At 31.9% G+C, this 19,868-nt stretch overlaps 1 protein-coding gene and 1 non-coding gene across 14 annotated transcripts in view; one reads left to right on the forward strand and one right to left on the reverse strand.

Moving 5' to 3' along the window:
• Positions 1-19,868, forward strand: part of PICALM (phosphatidylinositol binding clathrin assembly protein) — a 96,983-nt gene that overhangs the window by 48,661 nt on the left and 28,454 nt on the right. For 6 of the 13 annotated variants that reach the window (XM_087821624.1, XM_087821625.1, XM_016206825.2 and 3 more), the window contains exons 6-13: positions 1,005-1,116; positions 2,651-2,757; positions 4,763-4,804; positions 8,228-8,313; positions 10,611-10,734; positions 11,006-11,142; positions 13,499-13,602; positions 18,629-18,778. In XM_087821624.1, coding sequence (XP_087677750.1) covers positions 1,005-1,116; positions 2,651-2,757; positions 4,763-4,804; positions 8,228-8,313; positions 10,611-10,734; positions 11,006-11,142; positions 13,499-13,602; positions 18,629-18,778 — 862 coding nt within the window. The remainder of the gene's footprint in view (positions 1-1,004; positions 1,117-2,650; positions 2,758-4,762; positions 4,805-8,227; positions 8,314-10,610; positions 10,735-11,005; positions 11,143-13,498; positions 13,603-18,628; positions 18,779-19,868) is intronic. The other 7 variants (XM_016206830.2, XM_016206832.2, XM_016206831.2 and 4 more) reach the window with 2 other exon arrangements.
• On the reverse strand, positions 5,150-5,267 carry LOC148091960 (small nucleolar RNA SNORA27). Its single transcript, XR_015715325.1, has one exon. It is a non-coding gene; the product is annotated as a small nucleolar RNA SNORA27 (small nucleolar RNA).

Genomic DNA, 19,868 nt, shown 5'->3' on the forward strand with positions numbered 1-19,868 from the left:
TTTAGTTTTATTATTATATCTTAACTTACCTGATAAGTAAAGTTGAACTTCTTTTCACGTTATTTGTCATCTGTATTTTTTATTTTGTGAATTGTCTGTCATTTGCTTTATTATTAGGATTCTTTCTATATAATAGTAATCAGCCTTGTTAGATATTCTGCAAATATTTACCAACTCGTTGCTTACTATTTAACTTTGTGCTTATGCTTTTGTATACCTAACAAATTAATTTCCATGTACTAGATATCCTTGTTATGTAAAAAACTTAAACTTAATTTGACTTATCCTTTTGATTCATTCCTTGAGATAAAATTATTCCTAGTATTCTTGATAGATAAGTAAGTGCTATTTTTTTGTAATAGCATAATTCAATAATAATAATAAATATTGGTCCCTCATGTGTAAGGTACTGCACTAGGCCCTTGACACTCAGTATATCATTTAATTCTTCTAGTAGCCAAGTAAGGCAAAAATATCATCACCCTTTTGAAGGTCAGTTCGTTTGTAATACTGTGAAAGATGTATATATTTTTAAAAGTATCTTCTATCTAGCTCAGTGCATTGGTGATTGTAGTAGCCATTTAATCAATACTTTTTGATTTAAAAATGTTCTGTAAATCTTTCATGACTTGAAGTGAACATCCACTTATAAATAGGCTTTATTTTGCAATTATAAGTATTTAATGTTAAAATGAACTTATAGTAAAAGACTTTTGAGATATAGCCTAGGAACTGCAAGAGTTAAAGAGTACTTTTGTTTTCAACTACTTATTTCAAAACTAAATTGAATGTTGTAGGATGTTTGTTTGCTTGTGGCTTTTTCATAAGTCTGAACTCTTTGATTAAGATTTTTGCACTCTTTGGCTGTAACTGATTGCAAGAAATAAATCTCTTTTTCTTTAATACACCTAAATATAAGAGTTCACTGTATTTTAATTTGAAGGAAGTTGTTGTTATTTAAAACATACGATTAGCTAATTTTTTTTCTTATTTCCCCCCCCCAGGTTAATAGTAATGAACTTACAAATGGAGTAATAAATGCTGCCTTCATGCTCTTGTTCAAAGATGCCATTAGACTGTTTGCGGCATACAATGAAGGAATTATTAACCTATTGGGTAAATATTGCTGTAGCTTAATGACATGTTATTTTTTATCTTGTGTCATATGGGTAAACAATACTGTGTGAGTTGTTGCCTAAAAATTTATTGAGATATATTCATTTGTTGTAACAATATATTTGGAGAAAAAAATTTATACCTGTATGTATGCTGAGTGATTAAATACTTTTACAACTAGAACATTTAGCTAAATGAACTTTATAATTTTTAGATATATGTATTTTCTTCTATCAGTTTTATAATTTTTAGAAATGTAAAAATTTCTTAAAAAATTAAGTTGAAATTTTTCTGTCCAGGAAAAATCCTATTTCCTCATAATTTATTCCATCATGGACTTTAACTGTAAAATTGATATTTTTCCTAAAGTTAACTTAAATACTGATAATTATTTTAAATGTATCAAATATTTATTTTTAAGGATGAGGTGTTTTGAGGCATTTTAGGACTGTTTGGTGCTTTATTGTGTTTTCGGTTTACCATTGATCCTTGAACAGCACAGGTCCATTTATATGCATTTTGTGTTTGTTTTTTTTCTTCCCAACAAATACAGTAAATACATTTTCTTAACATTTATTTTCTCTAGCTTTATTGTAACAATACAGTATATAATACATATACAAAATGTGTTAATTGACTATTTGTTATCCTTAAGGCTTCCATTCAGCAGTAGCCTATTAGTAGTTCAGTTCTTGGGGAGTCAAAATTTACATGCAGACTTTCAACTGCATGGGAATTTGTGCTCCCAACCCCTGCATTGTTCAGGAGTTAACTATATGGAATGCAGTTAATTTGGCCTAGAAATGCCTTTTATTTTTTTTCCAGTGGGATTTGGATGGAGTAGACAAGTAATGATTTTCAAATAGTGCCAAAGTACAAATACATATCAAATGTGTTCACTCCAGTGTTCTTGTTATCCCTCCACTTGTTTTTATTTTTTTTAGAATTTATTTAAATTTGTTTTTCATAGGCTCGGATAACATGAACTTAGGATGCTTTAATCCATGGAAACAGGAAAATTTGGCTTATTTTTTCACAAGTGAAAAATGGAGAGTTTTCTTCAAAGCTTTGGAAGGCGTAGTCTTCCACCCTATGATGACTATAAATGAACCTCTTTACTGCTGTTTATATATTAAGTTTAAATGAACTTTCCAAGACACATTTGGATATGATGAAGTAGCCATATTTGTTAATATATCATTAGTAAGAATATTTAGGAATAGAAGTTAGTACTGTTTTAAATGAAGTGAAGGGTCATATGTATTAATATGCAAGTATATATTTAGGGAATTGTGAGGGAAGCAATATTGCAGAACAAACTGGTAATATGAGTTAAGTAATTTTTCTGTTTTCACTATAATAGCATCTGTATTTCAATTCGCTTTAAATAGCCAAGCTAACTTAACACTTTTTTACTGTAGGGTGAATGTGTTCTCAATACCTATATGATCTCTTAGGAGCTGTTATTTTCTTTTTCTTTTTGAGTGGTATATTTCGATGTGAGTAAAAGTATTTTTACATCTACTTTTGGCAGAAAAATATTTTGATATGAAAAAGAACCAGTGCAAAGAAGGTCTTGACATCTATAAGAAGTTCCTGACCAGGATGACAAGAATCTCAGAGTTTCTCAAAGTTGCAGAGGTAAACTGTCTTTAAGTGACTATATTTCTTAACTTGTTTTCTTGTAAGTGTGGATTTTGAAGAAATCAGTCATCCAAATGAAAGAAACATTTTTACATATATTCAGTTACAAAAATATGTTGTATTCTTTGTTATGGTATAAATGTGATATAGTATTGAATAAAATATATTCTGTATATTTAGTTCAATACTGAATATTGAAAGAATCTATTTTTAAATTATATATAAATTGGGTGGCACAAGTAGGGGCAGCGATTTTTATGTTTGGAATTAATCATATATTTTAGAAGATTTATTCTGTTAAATGTGGTAAAGACTTCAGTGTAAGTGCAAAAGTCTCTTTTCTCCAGTGAGGCTTGCAACTGGAACCATATTGTTCAAGATGTTTTGTTCCCCTGCAGAAGTGAATTTAGTGTATTTATCATTTATTAGTGATTATAAAAACCATGAATGTAGCATATGGGATAATCTAATTTTACAAGTCTATTTAAGAAATAATTTTTTGAAATTGTCACAGAATACAGTTGTGGTAATCCTTGCAGGCATTTTCTTGCTTGTACAGAGGCAGCTCTTAAAGCACTTTTGTTTATGTTTACCCTCTACCTATCACCACCAGAGATGTCTTGCTAGGGTCATTCTGGAAGATGACTAGGCTATTATTGATCAATTATGTCAAAGTAGTTAATTGGAACTACCAAGTTGGTGATTTTAGTTCTATTACCATAGTGATGTTTTACTCTGTAGCAGATGAATACAACAAGATGATGAAGAAAATAGCTTTGTGTTGTTAATCAGATATTTTATAAAGTCTACTGCAATTTATTTTGAATGTAAAGTATCTCTCAAGGAGAAATTAATGTCTTTTCCACATTTTTTTAGGTTCAGTCACATTAAAAGCAGATAAAAGTTTATGCTGTGATTCCAGTAAATTCTTTAAACAAGTTTTAATTTGTTTACTTTTCCTTTGGCCTCTTAGGTCCTTTGCATTTGATAGTTATAGTTACTGACTTGAGTTTTAAGTCCTTATTTACCTCCAGATCTATTGGTCTTACTTGTAATGGAATAGACCATCTGTTCCATATAACCTGAGAAGGAGACTCTCCTGCCCTAAAACATTTTCATGAGGCTGTCTTTGGGATTGTAATTTCATTATGAGATTTTAGTTCTTGGAGTAAAGGCATAAGTAACCTTTTCAAATGTGTTTGAAGGAGAAAGAAAAATGTATGAGTTATTGATTAGCCCTTAAGATCAGTATGAATTATTTTATCAACTTTTCTACTGATGTCATTCTGGGACTGGCCCTTGAGAAGAGAGAATGATTAGAAAATGAAACATAGCCCCAAGGAGGGAAACAGTTTTTAAATTTGGGTACTAGAATAATAAGTAGGAATGGTTTTTATCTTTTTTTGCTGGAAATTATCTAGTGCCTGGATATCATAAAAGCATGTTTGGGATTGCTTTCTGGAAACAATTATATCCTGGTTAGATATTAGTTGGCATTTGTATAAAACCTGGCCTACTTGAGTGAACATAGGTTTTAAGAATTGTTATTTATGGTGATTGACTGGGAAAGCATATTTTACAGAGGAAGACAAAGTTATTATCATCAAGTTTGTTCTTTAACTTCTTTTTATGCTCCAGGGAACTTGTTTGTGGTTAGCCTTTCTCATTCTTGCCATAGTGTTTTTATCATAAAACAACTAGAAATGATGGATTTTTCAGATTGTGACAGGGTATAGGTGCTTAGAGATACGGAGACGGTAATTTAATAGTCTTGTTGAATTTCCAACTCTAGCTCCTGTTACAACTTTTAGAGCCCTCAGATAACATCTAAGCCCTTGGAAATATTCTATGATATATTTGGATATTAAATATTTTTCTTATTTTTAAAGTCTATCTAAAATATTGTTCAAAGTACTAGTCATAGATGTCATTTTCTAATTTTATTTATAAAACATCCTTATTATAATTTTATCTTTAAATACAATGCTGCTTTTTCTTACAGCAAGTTGGGATTGACAGAGGTGATATACCAGACCTTTCACAGGTAAGTATGTTTTTATAATATCAATTCATTATCTTTTATGTATTGCTAGGTGCTAAGGGCACAAGATGACTAATATGCAGCCCATGCTGTCAAGGAGATCAGTGTAATTTTTCCTGACAGATTTCAATGTTTTGATGTATTGGTGATGATTGTTCTAACATGACCACATAGGGTGATCTATTCACCTCTTATATTGGTGGAGCTAACCACAGCTATACCATTCCTTTAGTTTATTCTTTTTAATCTCTCTTTCCTGTCATCATTGTCAAAAGAAAGAACTGAACTTAGAGAATGGTATTTTAAAACAAAATGTGCACTATACTATTGATAGAGAATTTTTTTCCAATTTGTTTCCTCTGACAGGAAGGATACAAGACAAACACCCAGTTTGCTTGAGTTTTAAAAGGATATTTCCTTTGCCCCACTTGAAGATAGAGAATTATTTTATACAGGATTTATGTTTCCTGTTTTAAACCTTCTGCTTTGGCTATTTGACTCAGGTAGGAGTATTAAATAGGGATAAACCTCAAAGCATGATATTGGAAGAAGAGAGCAGGGCTTTGTTCATCTGTTTGACTCCTAGCTGTGCCGTTAGCTTACCCTGTGATTTGGGGAAGTTATTCTCTATGCTTCAATGTCATCATCTCTAAAATGGAGAAATTACAATACCCACCTCATAAGGTAGTTGGGGTGATTAAATGAATTAACACCTAAAACACAACATTAAGCACTCAGTGTTAACTATTATTATATTGTTTTCATCATCATCTTCAAAAATTTTTCTAGGAAAGAAACTTTAAACCTGTATTTTCCCCTGGCTTTTTCTGTTTTGTTTGTTTGCTTGTTTATCGAGTATTAAGAATGAAAGTACCTGGCATAAACTATCCTTATAACATTTTTATCACCTCTCTCCTTAATAGAATCTTTTGCCTTATTTTAAATTGTTCTGGGACATCTTTAAATAATGGTCTTGGCTTTATTTCTCTGTACTCGATTGTTCTGATTCATCCCTTTGATCTCTAGCCAAGAGTACACAATAGATCTAGTTATGGGTTATATGTAAATAAAACACTGCATTTGAGATAAATTGACCTCATTAAGTTTAAGTACATTATTGTGGGCTAAATGTAAGAGTCATGCTAGAACAATACATAATATAAACTGATTTGGCAGTTTCAAATTCCCCATTACCCCATTTGTCCTCTCACCTTCACCTATCTTTTGTTTTAAAAACATAAGCCCCAGGCCACACTGTCATGTGTCTGTACTTTATCCATGCTTGAAATTGAGTAGGGTTGGCCAGGTTCCTGACCCTCCTTCCCTTTTCATTGATGATTTCTGAGTGATTCAGAAATTTTTCATAAGTGAACTAAAACAAAGCTATTTATACTTCAGGGAAGATAACAGTGGTTATGTACAAGAGTGGAAATTCGAGATTACTTATTCTTTGTTATAAATTGTTCTTTTTAAGATGTGAAACATCACATTTCCTTCACTCGCTGTAAAGTGGGTTTGAGTTAAAAAAATAGCAAGATATATTCAAAAGGAGTTTTGGAAATAGCTATCACTTATCATAACATTGGTAATTGAATATTTGTAAACCTCAGCTTAAATCTTTCAGAAAAATGTTAATTAGTTTAAATGACCACAATTTTAGTTTAGGATTTTATAGCATAGTAGCTAATATCTAGGCTTTCAGGTCAGATGTTGGCTCCTGCTATGTATCAGATATGTAACTTAATTTTCACCATCTCAGGTCCTTTATTGGTAAACACGGTATACTAGTATAGTGTCTTCCTCATCGTGATTTATACAAAGTAGCTAGCACAGTGCCTGTTGTGTTATAAGAACTTTTAAAATTTTAACTGCTGTCATCAACATTCTCATCCTGATAATAGTTCTTGGGACAGTACTTTGCCTGCTGATTTTGCAAATGTTTTGTTGGGGTTGGGTGAGTTGCACGTGTTCTCAGTTCAATGTAGAAGTTAATGTTATAATCTAATATTTTTGGTTTTAATTGATTTTCTACTGTATCTGCTTTGTGCTAAAGTCTTGATAGAAGGAAATTGTTCAAGTCATAATTGTTAGAGAAATTAGCTAGTATTGCCCCTTCCAGCTATTGGTAGGTCCCTGTAATCCAGAAACTCTGTATCTCAATATTTGGGGTAATTAAATGCCACTGATGCATTTGCTTCACTTAGTAACAGTTCCTTCTCAGATTTTTAGAAAGGTATCCTTTTGAGAGTAATTAACTCTTTATATTGAGATTTGCCATATAGCCTAAGAATTTAAAAGCTAGTCTTTTTTTTTTTTTTTTTAATTGAGGTAAAGACCATTTCAGTGAGATTTGATAACTATAAACATTTGTGTAATCAACACACCGTTCAAGATATACATCAATTCTATCACCCCAATTCTTGTTTGCCCTTCCAGTCACTCCCTAGTTCTCTCCATGCAAACCACTGTTTTGATTTCTAATAGTGTAATTTTATCAGATCTTGACTTTAATATAAATGGAATCATGCAAATATTCTTGTGTCTCGCTTCGTTTATCATAGTGTTTTGAGATCTGTCCATGTTGTTGAATGTACATTAAATCATTCTTCTTTATTGATGCATAGTATTCCATTGTCCAGATTTACCACAATTTTGTTCATGTATTTTTCAAATGATGGACTTTTGGATTATTTGCAGTTTTTTACTATTATAAGTAAAGCTACTTAAAATATTCTTGAATTCTTTTCCACAAGTATTTTCTTGTAGAGATACACTTTTATATTTCTTGGGTGAATAATTAGGAATGGAATTGGGTAATTAAGGTAGATGTATATTTAACTTTATAAAAAACATCTAGATCGTTTTTTAAGGTGGATCTACTCCCATCAGCATTGTATGAGAGTTGCAGTTATTCCATATCTTCACCAACATTTTGTTGCTAGTCGATTTAACTCTAGCCATTATAGTTGGTAAGAAGCTGTATCTCATTGTGATTTTAATTTTAATTTCCTTGATGTTAGTCTTCAGGTTCATTTATCAATAATTATTCAAAAATTACTCATGCGGTACTTATTAAGTACCAGGAACATGCTCAAAAGTATGTCTAGCTTTTAGGAGTATGGTTCTCTTTAAAATTCAAATAAGTTAAATATTTAAAAAATTAAATTCTTTTGGGATCCTCTTAAGTGTTTCATGTTTACATAATCTTAGTTTTCGTATTTTTGATTATGTTTATTAATACCCCTTACTAGGTTATGCTTATATAATAAAAATAATAGTGTCATTCTTAGGTCCCTAAAACTCCATTGTTAATTAGTTCATGAGGAGTATAACTATTTTTGTTTCTCTCCTGTGTCAGATGATACTTGATTTATTTTGACCAATGGCCTGATTATCATGAAAGTCTTCATATTTGTATAATTTCAGGCCCCTAGCAGTCTTCTTGATGCTTTGGAACAACATTTAGCTTCCTTGGAAGGAAAGAAAATCAAAGATTCTACAGCTGCAAGCAGGTACATTGTTCTTCTGAGGGCAAAGAGCAGGAGTGATGTTTCTGAGAGAGTAGATGAATCCAGCTCAAGTTCCAAGTTATTTAATGTCTCTTTATCTTGATTTAATCACTTATAAAATGGGTTTAATGATAGTATCAACCTCGTACAATTGCTATCAAGGATTAAATGGGTTAATACGTGTAAATTTTTGGACTATTTCCTGAGCTTCAATAAATGTTAGCATCCGTTAAGGTGATGACAGTGACTACTTGGTCTAGAATTGTGTTCATAGTGTAAATAGTTCTTTTAAAGATGATGATTCATTGACTCGTATGATGTTCTATAATTATAAATTGTTTTTTTACAAATTTTATTAACCTGCATAATAGCCCTGTGAAGTACGCAAGTAGTAACTTGGCCTCACACCTAGGATGTCTGACATCAAATTTTACCATCTTTCTGTAATGCCAGTTCATGGGGTTGATTGTTGACATACTATATTTTAATCAGTCTATTAGGCTGATTTCTAAGATGAAGACCAATTAACCTAGCAAATTGAAAGTAACACAGACCATCTCACATCAACCTTGTAACATGATTTCTGTGTTGGGTAGTGACTTGAATAATTGCCATGTATTCTTATGAAGATTTCCTTTTAATAGTACGAAAAAGTTTGTACGAAGTATAATGAGAACCTTGTTTTTAGACTTTTTTTGATAGTTGTTTCAGAATTTGGTATCTTTTGTTTTTAGCAACAAAATTTAATTTGTAAAGGAAAATGTTGTTACTGAGTTTTAATAGTTTTTAATTCCAGATATGTTCTTTGAATTTTATAGTAGGTTTTTAGAAGTAGAAGCCAAAATTATAAGTCCCAGAGATTTGAGAAAGTAATGAAAAATAAAGCCAAGTAGTTCAGATAGACTAAAAATTTGTTGTGTTTCTTGCCTTGGTTGGGTGGCTCAGTTGGTTGGAGCATCATCCTGTACACCACAAAAGGTTTCAGGTTTGATTCCTGGTCAGGGTGCATACCTAGGTTGCAAGTTTGATCCACCGTCAGGGTGTGTGCAGGAGGCAACAAATTGATGTTTCTCTTACATCGATGTTTCTTTCTTAAAAAATCAATAAGAACATCCCCAGGTGAGGATTTAAAAAAATTTTGTTGGGTTTCTTGTATTTCTGTTGCAACTATATTACTCTTTCCTTGTCTTCTGAATTGTATCTTTATATTGGCTCATTTATAAAATTAATTTTACATAAAATTTAGTTTTGCCACTAATGTGCTTAGAGTAGAAATTAATGATGTTTGGTATATGATAAAAGGGACATGAGTAAAGGTCGTTATTTCAGGTCAGCATTCTTTGCCACCTGGGTTTATTTTACCCAGAATTAACATTTGGGAATTTAATGTTGGTGCTTATAGTATTGGTAAGATTTTGATATAAGGGAAAGGAGGCAGCTTACTATGAATCTGCCAGTGAGAGATAATGCATTGTGCATGCCTAATATGAAAAGGAAATTCTAACTTGGCAAAAGGGTAACAGATAGAAAGTAGGTGCCTGATGGACCAGTGACTGGAATGAAATTGATCTTCCTTTGAAGGATCCTGTGGTCCTCTGGGAACAACATCTGAGTATTATAAGGGAAACATACCTAGACACATTATTTATTACTGGTACTCATGTTTTACTGTCCCTGTAGTAGCTCTGCCAAAACCTAGACTGTAAATTAGCAGAGAGCCATTTCCTGTGAGAAACTTCAGTATTTTTTACTGATCAAGGTTTTCCTGGGAGTATGTGAGCTTTTTCCTAACTTGAGGTTTGGAATAGGCATTTTCTCTCACATTTATTGTGAACCCTTTCCAAAATCTAACATTTACTTTAAAAAGAGGGAATGTATGGCCCTGGCCGGTGTGGTTAAGTGGTTAGAGCAAGCGCCAACCCAAGCACCTAAGGGTCTCCGGTTTGATTTCTATCAAGGGCAAGTGCCTGGTTGCAGGTTCAATCCCTGGCTCTGGTTGGGGCGTGTACGTGAGGTAACCAATTGATGTGTCTCTCTCACACTGATGCTTCCTCCCCAAAAAATCAATGAAAAAAAAATCAGGTAAGGATTAACGACAACTAAAAGAGTGAATGAGTGTAAATCATCTAATTGCTAATTATTCTCTAGGTTTTTGGGTAAAATATTTCATATGAAGTACTGCTTTTGACTTCATAAGTTCATAATTATAGTGCCTGTTGGCTGCCAGATCATTTCATAACCAGGTTGTAATGTGAAATGTTTGACGGAAAGCCAAATTAACCTTTATCCAATTATTTTAGGGCGACAACACTTTCCAATGCAGTCTCTTCCCTGGCAAGTACTGGCCTGTCTCTTACCAAAGTGGATGAAAGGGAAAAGCAGGCAGCATTAGAGGAAGAACAGGCTCGTTTAAAAGCTTTAAAGGTAGGTGTGTGCATTCTTTTTACTGGGAAAAACAAGTACCAGGTATTCATAAAATAATTAGGATCTCTGTAGAGACTAACAGTATTTAATGTATAATTGTCCAAATGGGGTAAAACTCAGTACATAGTCTAATTTTTCGTCCTGAAATTGAATGACTGATAAACAGAATACCTTTGTGCTAGCAGAACAAAGTTAGAAAATGCTTTTGTTTAGAGGACATATAAACAAGTCTGGCTTCTGGATTTCTTATGGTAGTAACCTTTCTTAACAGGAACAACGCCTAAAAGAACTTGCAAAGAAACCTCATACCTCTTTAACAACTGCAGCCTCTCCTGTGTCCACCTCAGCAGGGGGTATAATGACTGCACCAGCCATTGACATGTTTTCTACTCCTAGTTCTTCTAACAGGTAGGTGGAGAGATTAAAGATTTCCTTTGAATACTTAAAGACTTCTTTCTAATAGAAATTTTGCAGAGCTTTTTAGATTTGATTTATCATTTGTAATCACAAATTCACACAAAGGAGGTGCTGATAAATGGTGATAGAGGTATGATAACTAAATATAAAGTGATAAGAGTTTGTATTTTGCCTATTTGAGAAATGGAAGAGGGCTAAGTTACAAATTTATACTGACTGGAATGGGTCATTATCTCTTGGCAAACATTTCATTGTATAAAAATTAATTTAAACACATTTATGAGGTACCTAATTGTTCAAGACCCCTTATAACTCTTGGAGACACATGCACATACACACACACACACACACACGTACGGGTATGATATGTATTTCAAAATATCCTTTCATCAGATATTCAGTGTCTTTCATGTCTATTCCCTGGTGTTAAATTCAGTAATTTGGAACACAGTAAGAGTTTACTTGCCAGATTTCTGTGGTATTGAAGTCTGCCAGACCAACATTAATAATCTTGTTGCTTAATTTAAGCTACTTAACAATGGAAATATAATATTTCCAGGCAAATTAAAATAATTGGCTTTTTCAAATCTGTTCTTTTACCTCACAGTGGTTTAAAGTAGAAATGTGGAAGTCAGTTTGTGGTTTCAATCCTGGTTCTGTTATTTCATAATCTTTTTTTTTTAAACCTCAGAGTCCAAATAAGATAATGTATGGTATAGGTCAGGGTGTCTCTATTAAGCAAGCATCTGAATCCCCTGGAGGGTTAATTAAACCACAGATTTCTTAGCCCCGCCCTGAGCTTCTGATTCAGTGGTGTGGGGTGTGGACTAAGATTTTCATTTCCGGTAGGCTTCCAAATAGAATTTAGCACAGTGTTTAGCACATGGTAAATGCACCAGAAAGAGTGAGAGAGTTTTTTTGTTGGCTTGCTTTTCTTTGATTTTATTTTTTTTACTGTTTATTTTATTTTTAATATATCTTTATTGATTTCAGAGAGAGGGAGAGGAAGAGAGAGAGAGAAACATCAGTGATTAGAGAGTCATTGATCTGCTCCCTCCTGCACACACCCCATTGGGGATCAAGCCCGCAACCTGTGCATGTGTCCTGACCGGGAATCAAACCGTGATCTCTTGGATCCTAGGTCGATGCTCAACTGCTGAGCCACGGCCGGCTGGACCATTTATTTTATTAACTCATCCTTGAAAAGTCTTCCCTCCCACCCCCTGACTCCTGTAACAGCTCAGTGTAACTTTTATTAGCTCAACTGTTACCTGCTCCCTAAAATCTTAGCTGTTTGGTAAATTTAGTTATGTGTTTTTCTTTCAGCTGTATTTTTTGTTTTTGTATGCTGCTTTCCTTAATCCCCTGTAAAGTGACATTGAACCCATTAAGTGTCAAGTTTTCCACTTGGAGACCTTAAAAAGAAGTCTGTTTTAGGGGAGATGAGTGGAAAAGAATGTTGAATGTTTGAGGATGAAACAAATATTAGATAAAGAACTAATTTGACTAAGTTTTATTTCACTTAACATACTCAAACATTTTCACCTTTTTAATAGTAATTGAGGACAAATCTTACAGCTTATTGCAGAATGCTTATTGCATATTCTAAATGCATTTGTATTTTTACTTATCTCCATATAAAATGATTTTTTATACCTAAAAGACACGTCTTTACAACAGTTTTTAGTGTAAGATAAAAGTGATCCATGCTGTGCTACACACAATGCTTCAGTTAATGGCAATTCTAGGATCTTTTTTTGAGTAGTTATTCCTTAATTACGTAAAAGTCCTGTGGTAAGAAATGTACCATATAAGCAGTCCCCCATGGAGTTGCACAATGGGTGGCTCCGTTATACATTTATATCATATATGCATGTATGATTTTTTCCCTGTGTAACTGATATGTTTGGATTATGAAACAGTAGAGAAGAGGTTAACAGATATTTTACTTTGTGTAGGGGTATTGGTATTGCAAATGCAATTGAAGTTCTTTAAAGATTAAAAGTAAGAACAAATTTTCTTTAAAAGAAAATTAAATGGCCATGATGTTTCATATTTTGAATCATGTCATTTAAGTTCATTCATTTCAGTAAGGAAATCAGTATTTTACTGGGGAAGTTATTGATCCTTTCCTGAAGGGTTATTATTATTTGAATCCTATGTAAACTGAAGATGTGGTACTTGTTGCCATTGTTATCTTGCTGAAACTGTTCCTTCTTTTGAGATTTACATTATTGGGTCTTTCAGTTTTCTTTTTAATGTCCTTATTTACTTGGGCAAGAGAAGGGAGTGGCTAATGTAGCAGTTTACCTAATAAATAAATCATCTTTTCAAAATATCTTCCTAGCTCATCAAAGCTACCAAGTGATTTGCTTGATTTGCAACAGCCAACGTTTCACCCACCTGTACTTTCTATGTCAACTGCTTCTCAGGTAGCAAGTACATGGGGAGGTAAGCATTAATGCATTCTACTCCGTATTCTGTGGTATTTTACTTATTTGTATAGTTTTGATTATACTTGATACATGAGGACTTTTAAAGTATTTAAAATATTAAAATGCCCTTTGAAGACATTTTTTTAAATTTATAAATGTAATTTTGGAGTTCATGTTCAATTAAATTATGAAATGAGGTTTAATGAAGAAGGACCAAATCTATGTATAAAATTATTCTTTCAATGTTCAATTTCTAGTCCAGAAAATGTGTAATAGTCATTTTACATTTGGTACAGAAAAAAAAAATTACTTGCTGGGAAGAAAACTCATCTTGTGTAAGTATATGATAAAGTTCTAATAAAACTCAGATGGTGTTATCAGGCAATGAACTATGTTCTGACCAGGAATGTTGTGGCAAACTATGCTTCTTGTATTTAAAATGTTGATTTAATTCAGATCTATAAGATTTTGGTATTCAAAGATTTTCCCCTAGTACCAGCAGGAATGTTTGCTGCCCTTCAGTAGTACTTTGATGACAATATCATGACCATGACCATGGCATCTTTAAAGGAGTCAGCCTAGTCCATGTCAGTTTTTAAGCAGTTTTGCTTAGACATTTATTAGTATGTTTTCAAATCAATTTCTTTGATTAGTTTTGATGCTTCTGTTTGTATATTATGTAAGTATTATTTTACAAACACTCAAAAAATTATTTGGTAGGGAAAGGAGATATTCTGAGAAAGGACACTGTCTAGAGAACTATAGAGAATGGTAAACTTTAAAATTTATATGTGGCTTATATGTAAAATCTGAATTGATTGGCTTACCTCATATCAAAGATAAATTAAAGAACATAGTGAATTTTTATGATATATGCATTAGACTTTTTTCATTTTTATTTTAATAATTTGAGTTTTAAGAACTTTTATGTTTTTTTAAATATTTCTTAAGGTTCTTTTTGTATAATAGAGCATAATTTATTTGAATACAGAAGTTTTAAAATATTTTTTTCAGTGCTATATTACCAATGTCTGATTTATAATAGGTACTTTGTAAATATTTGTTGAGTGGGCATTTTCTTTTTTTCTAGACTAGTTATTTCTGGTTCATAATATAGGTCAGGGAACAGGAATAGTGAAACACTGAAACACTAGATTTTTAGACTGATTTTGTGAGTGATAACTTGATTTTGCAAGTAATAATTAAAAACTAGTGGTCTCTGAAGGCAAGTTTAAGTTAGCTAAATCTTAAGATCTGGGAGTAGTAGTTTCTAAAAATTATAAGCTAGTTTAAAGTCAATAAATATTTTAGAATTATTTACCTGAATGAACTGTAGATAGCTAATTCAGATTTAGAAAGGAGTTTCTTAACATCCTAATGATAAGTCCTAGTTTTAGGATTTTTAATCTGCCAAAACTTACATGCTTATATTTTGCTTATTGTGTATTGCTTTAGAAAAAGGTAGTAGAATTAACATGACCATTTGAGCTGTTTCAGCTTGTTTCCCTTAAAAAAAAAAAAAAAGAGTTTTTCTAAATTAAGGCTGAAAAATTGCCTTTCTCAATAGATGAAAAATTTTATAGAAGCCTAATGAGAACTAATACAACATTTCAAAAAAACTTCACTCTGAAATTGTTTTGTCTAGACACCATATACAATTAATTCTAACAATGACAAGTTAAAGTTTTTGCTTGGAATAATTTTGAGCTCATATATAAAGGCAAATAAACTATTATCATAGGAGAATAATTTTAAGTAATTTCAGCCTGTAAGAATTGTTCTGTCTCCTGTTATGAGAAATATTCCATAGCAGTCTATTTGTGAATACAATATGTTGGAATACATTTAATTGTGTTTTATTTTTCTGTTTTTGGTTATTTTGCCTTATGTACTATTTTCATCAAAATTTTCCCCATATTTTAACATTAGGCTCGCTGTGTACAAGTGAAACTATTTAAAGTGTTAAAAATATAAATCAAGTATAGTGGTAGCAAGTACAGAGGTAGAAAAGTTAATCATTACATATGAGGAAAGGATGGTTATCTTTACTGTGAACTCCTCAATGTAAGAAGAATTAAATCTTGTCTTGACTTTCATATAAAGATACTTGGCTTCCGAGTTGGTGATAATTTTAGAGTTTTGACTTCTGCATATTGGATAGTTTAAGAGTATTTTAAGCAAAATTTTTGAATGCTTCCTAACTTAATCAGTGTATTGTTCATCTTCATGCCAATCAGATTAAGATTTTTTACTTTATTCTTAAAATTAAAGTTAGACTGAGATAAGTTAATAAATCTTATATATAAAAAGCTTTGATCATAGTGATAAATCTTTAAAAGGTTTTGAAATGAATCATTTACCTGTATATTTGAAATACGTAACATTTTAACATCTTGCTGCTTTAATAGCATGTGACAACACAAAAATAATTATTTTTGATGATTCTCAAATCTCATTCTATGCTTCTCTTGCTTTTCATTTGCTAAAAATGGATGTTAACATATTTGGTATTTAATTTCGTTCTTACCATAAGCACCACAGAGATGATGTATATTCCCAATCACAGATAGGTTAGTGATACAGAGTTAAAGGGAAGTAAGGGTTGTATGTTTATGTGAAAGGCATTTAAGATTCCACCGAAGAGAAAGAGAACACAAGCTTTTCTGTTCCTCTCATTGCTTTATTAATGAGCCTTTGATTTTTTTCAAGAAATGGTCTGGAGTCTAAATAAGCACTTGGTATTGAATACTAATATCTGAGAAGATTTAAGTTCTCATCACTAAGAAGACTTTGAGTTACAACAGATCTAAAAATATGCATTATTATCAATTCAGTATACTTTGTATATTTTAAGCAAGATTTCTAAAGTTAATTCAGGGAAAAAAGAATCCATTTTGAAGTTTAATTTGCTTTACTTTCAGCTGTCATGAAACACACAACGTATTATGAAAAAAACTCAATTTTGTGTGTGTGAAGGGTATTTAGAATCTCAAGACTATAATATGACTGGATGGGTTCTATTTTAATCTTTTTGTTTAACTTTTTTGGATTATTTTTCTATGACTCCAGTATAACATAAAATTAAACTTCCAAATAAATAATAATAAAAAATAATGGAAAGTTTATTTTTAAAAAGTTGAAAGAATTTAAAGTTGCCAGTCTAGTGAATAAAGTTTAAGTTGGAAAATAGCTGGAACATGATTTTTTTGTTTTAATGAATGTTTTTATTATTTGTAGTATACTGTTTGTTAGAACATTAACATCATCTAGAGTACCTGTGTTTTGTAAAGTAGATTAAGAACTGGTTTTTCTTATTATTTAATAAACCTAAATACAGATGCACTTACACACGTCTGCATATTCTCCTTTAGGATGTTTTGTGTAATAGAAAATGATTGATATTATGTGCTTAGGTAAAACACTATCAATCAGTAGGACACAGATAAGCTAGTACCTTTCCCAAACATGTTTTTTCTCATTAACCAATGGATCTATTTTAAAAATATGTGTCCTTTTTTTGAATGACTTCTCTCATAGCTTCTTTTGCATAGAAAACTAGAGAGATGTTCTTTGTTGTTTATTGTCCAACAAAGTTTAAAATACTGTAAAAACTCCATGCCACTATTGCATATTTTAAAGTAGCACTTTCAACCGAACTGATCAACTCTAAACGTACTGGGCTTCTTACACAAGAAGGAGTTAGAGTGGCCATCATTACATTTTATTTTAGCACAAAAAATACAGCTTATATCTATTTTCTACTTTTTATTTCTGAATTATTTTTTCTGATTCTTTTCCCTCATTGTTCCATTTATTGAAGAGTAGAGGGGTGGGGAATTTGAATAGTACACCAGTGAATTTTAATACCTTTGTAGGACTTTACTTTTAGCTGTGAATTGATGTTCCATTCCATATTAATGCTTAATTCCTAGAAAGAGCCTTAAATTGATACAAAAATTAAAATAAAAATAAAAAAGATTTATTGTATTTAAGCCAATGACCTCAACGTTTTCTTTATATTTTTATTTTGTAAACAGTTGTGGGGTTTGTGGAACACTTGCCTTGAATTTATTGACTTTAAGGAAAGTATGCGTAAATCGTAGTGAATGAACTGGTCTTAGGCCATTGCAGCCTTCTTGTTGTTCCATTATACTTAAGGTAAAATATAGTGCTTGACACTGTGCAGGTACCACGCCCTTCTTCAGTGAGGGTCACAAACTAGAATATACAACAGGTTGTTGTCTTCTCATTTTTTGTTGTGTTACAGGAGAAAAAATTATGACATTATATTTTGTTACTCTTTGTTTTTTCGTCTCTCCATTTACTTAAGGTAGGATGAATGGCTTTGCATTATTAGAATGAGGATTATCTTGAATAAGGTATAGGTACAGTAAATGCCTGATTCTAAAACAACTTTACATGTAGACTTTGATAATAGTACATATATGCTAACATTCTAGTAGGGAACAGTACCTTTTTTATGTCTTCAGCAGATTTTTAAAGCCAAATCTTTAAAACTCTTAGCTTGGCCTTCAAAGCTGTTTACATCTACTAAATGGACAGTCTAGGCTCTTTTCTTAATTTTCCTAAAATCCTTACCCCCATCATTGGACCTTCATCTTTCTTATTTCCTACCTCTGAACCTATACAAGAGTTATTAACTTTCAGTAAACATTCTGTGCCACCAAAGTCAATACATGTCCCACCTAGAGAGAGGAACATGGTGTAAGGTAGGGGTGGCTGTTTTACAGAAACATAAATTATTCTTTTTTAACTACCTCACATTGGCTTCCTAACGCTGGAAAGCAGATCTACTCTTAGTATGCTACTAATAAATGGACACATAAATATTTTTTCTGAGGATACACTTTTAAATATGTTAAAATGCAGTTTTTCCATCTTGGTGATTAGGTATTTTTGCGTTTAAGATTAATAAACAGTAATATAGCAGCTACTTTTCACTTTGCATCTTTTGACTAATTACAATACTAATTAATTTACTTCCTTTCTTCATTTTGTTATAATGCACTTGGACTACACAGATCCTTTCTCTGCTACTGTAGATGCTGTTGATGATGCCATTCCAAGCTTAAATCCTTTCCTCACAAAAAGTAGTGGTGATGTTCACCTTCCCATTTCTTCAGATGTATCCACTTTTACTACTAGGACACCTACTCATGAAATGTTTGTTGGTAAAGTACCATTTAACCTTTCTTTCCAATTAATGTTTATATGCCTAAGTATTTTTTTTTTACATATCTATTAATTATTTTTTAAAGCATTGCAATAATTACTTTGGATTTTAATATCAAATTTAAAAATAACTGAATAGCAATAATATAGTGAGGTTTTTAAATTGACATTAATATCCCTAATTTTATTTAATGCAAATTTTTAGGAAACAAAGTTTCCTTTGAAGTTGGACTTTTTAAAGTGTTTTGTTCTCTATCATATTATGTTGCAGTACTCAAGCTGTCTAGCATCACATGCTACATCCTGTTTATTAGTTCAAGAGAGTTGGTTATTAGGAGAGTTGGTTGAAGAGTAATAGCTCTTAAACTTACATTCGTGTTTATGTGTGCTTATATTTTTCCTCTGTATTTGTGAGGGTGGTTATATTAGTAGCTGTCTTAATCTTTTTCTTTCTTTTTGAACTGTGAATAGTACAGTTTTAGATTGTCTAATATCCATGCATACCCTCTTGTTTCTGTCTTAAGGGTCTCACTTCATTGTTGAGATAAATGAAAAGTAGAGACTGTAAAGCAATTGACTGAGTAACCTTTAATTGCAGTATAAAAATCCAATAAGCTCTGGCTGGTGTGGCTCCGTCCCATGCACCAGAAGTTTCATTGCTTCAATTTCCAGTCAGGGCACATGCCCAGGTTTCAAGTTCAATCCCCAGTAGGGAGCGTGCAAAAGGCAGCCGATCGATGTTTCTGTCTCTCTCTCCCTCTCCCTTCCTCTCTCTGAAATCAATAAAAACATATTTTTAAAAAATCCATTGAAAGGCAAAATTTCACACCAAAATTATACAAGAGTAAATTCAAAACCAAAATGGTTTTGAATCCTGCTAAAAAGATGTTAAATTTCCTTTAGAAGATGGTGAAACTGCTTTTATATAATTCAACAAAATAGTTTAAGGTGACACAAATTTAAATCTTTGATTAAAGCAGCATGTAGAAAGTCATCTATCTACCTTAGATATAGATCATGTGGCTATACTCTGAATATTCTGTTAGATATATCTGAAAGGGAGAGAAGAAGGGAGGGGACTAGAAAGCA

This window comes from Miniopterus natalensis, chromosome 11 (assembly GCF_054644295.1).
Source record: "Miniopterus natalensis isolate mMinNat1 chromosome 11, mMinNat1.hap1, whole genome shotgun sequence".
Lineage (NCBI taxonomy): Eukaryota > Metazoa > Chordata > Mammalia > Chiroptera > Miniopteridae > Miniopterus > Miniopterus natalensis.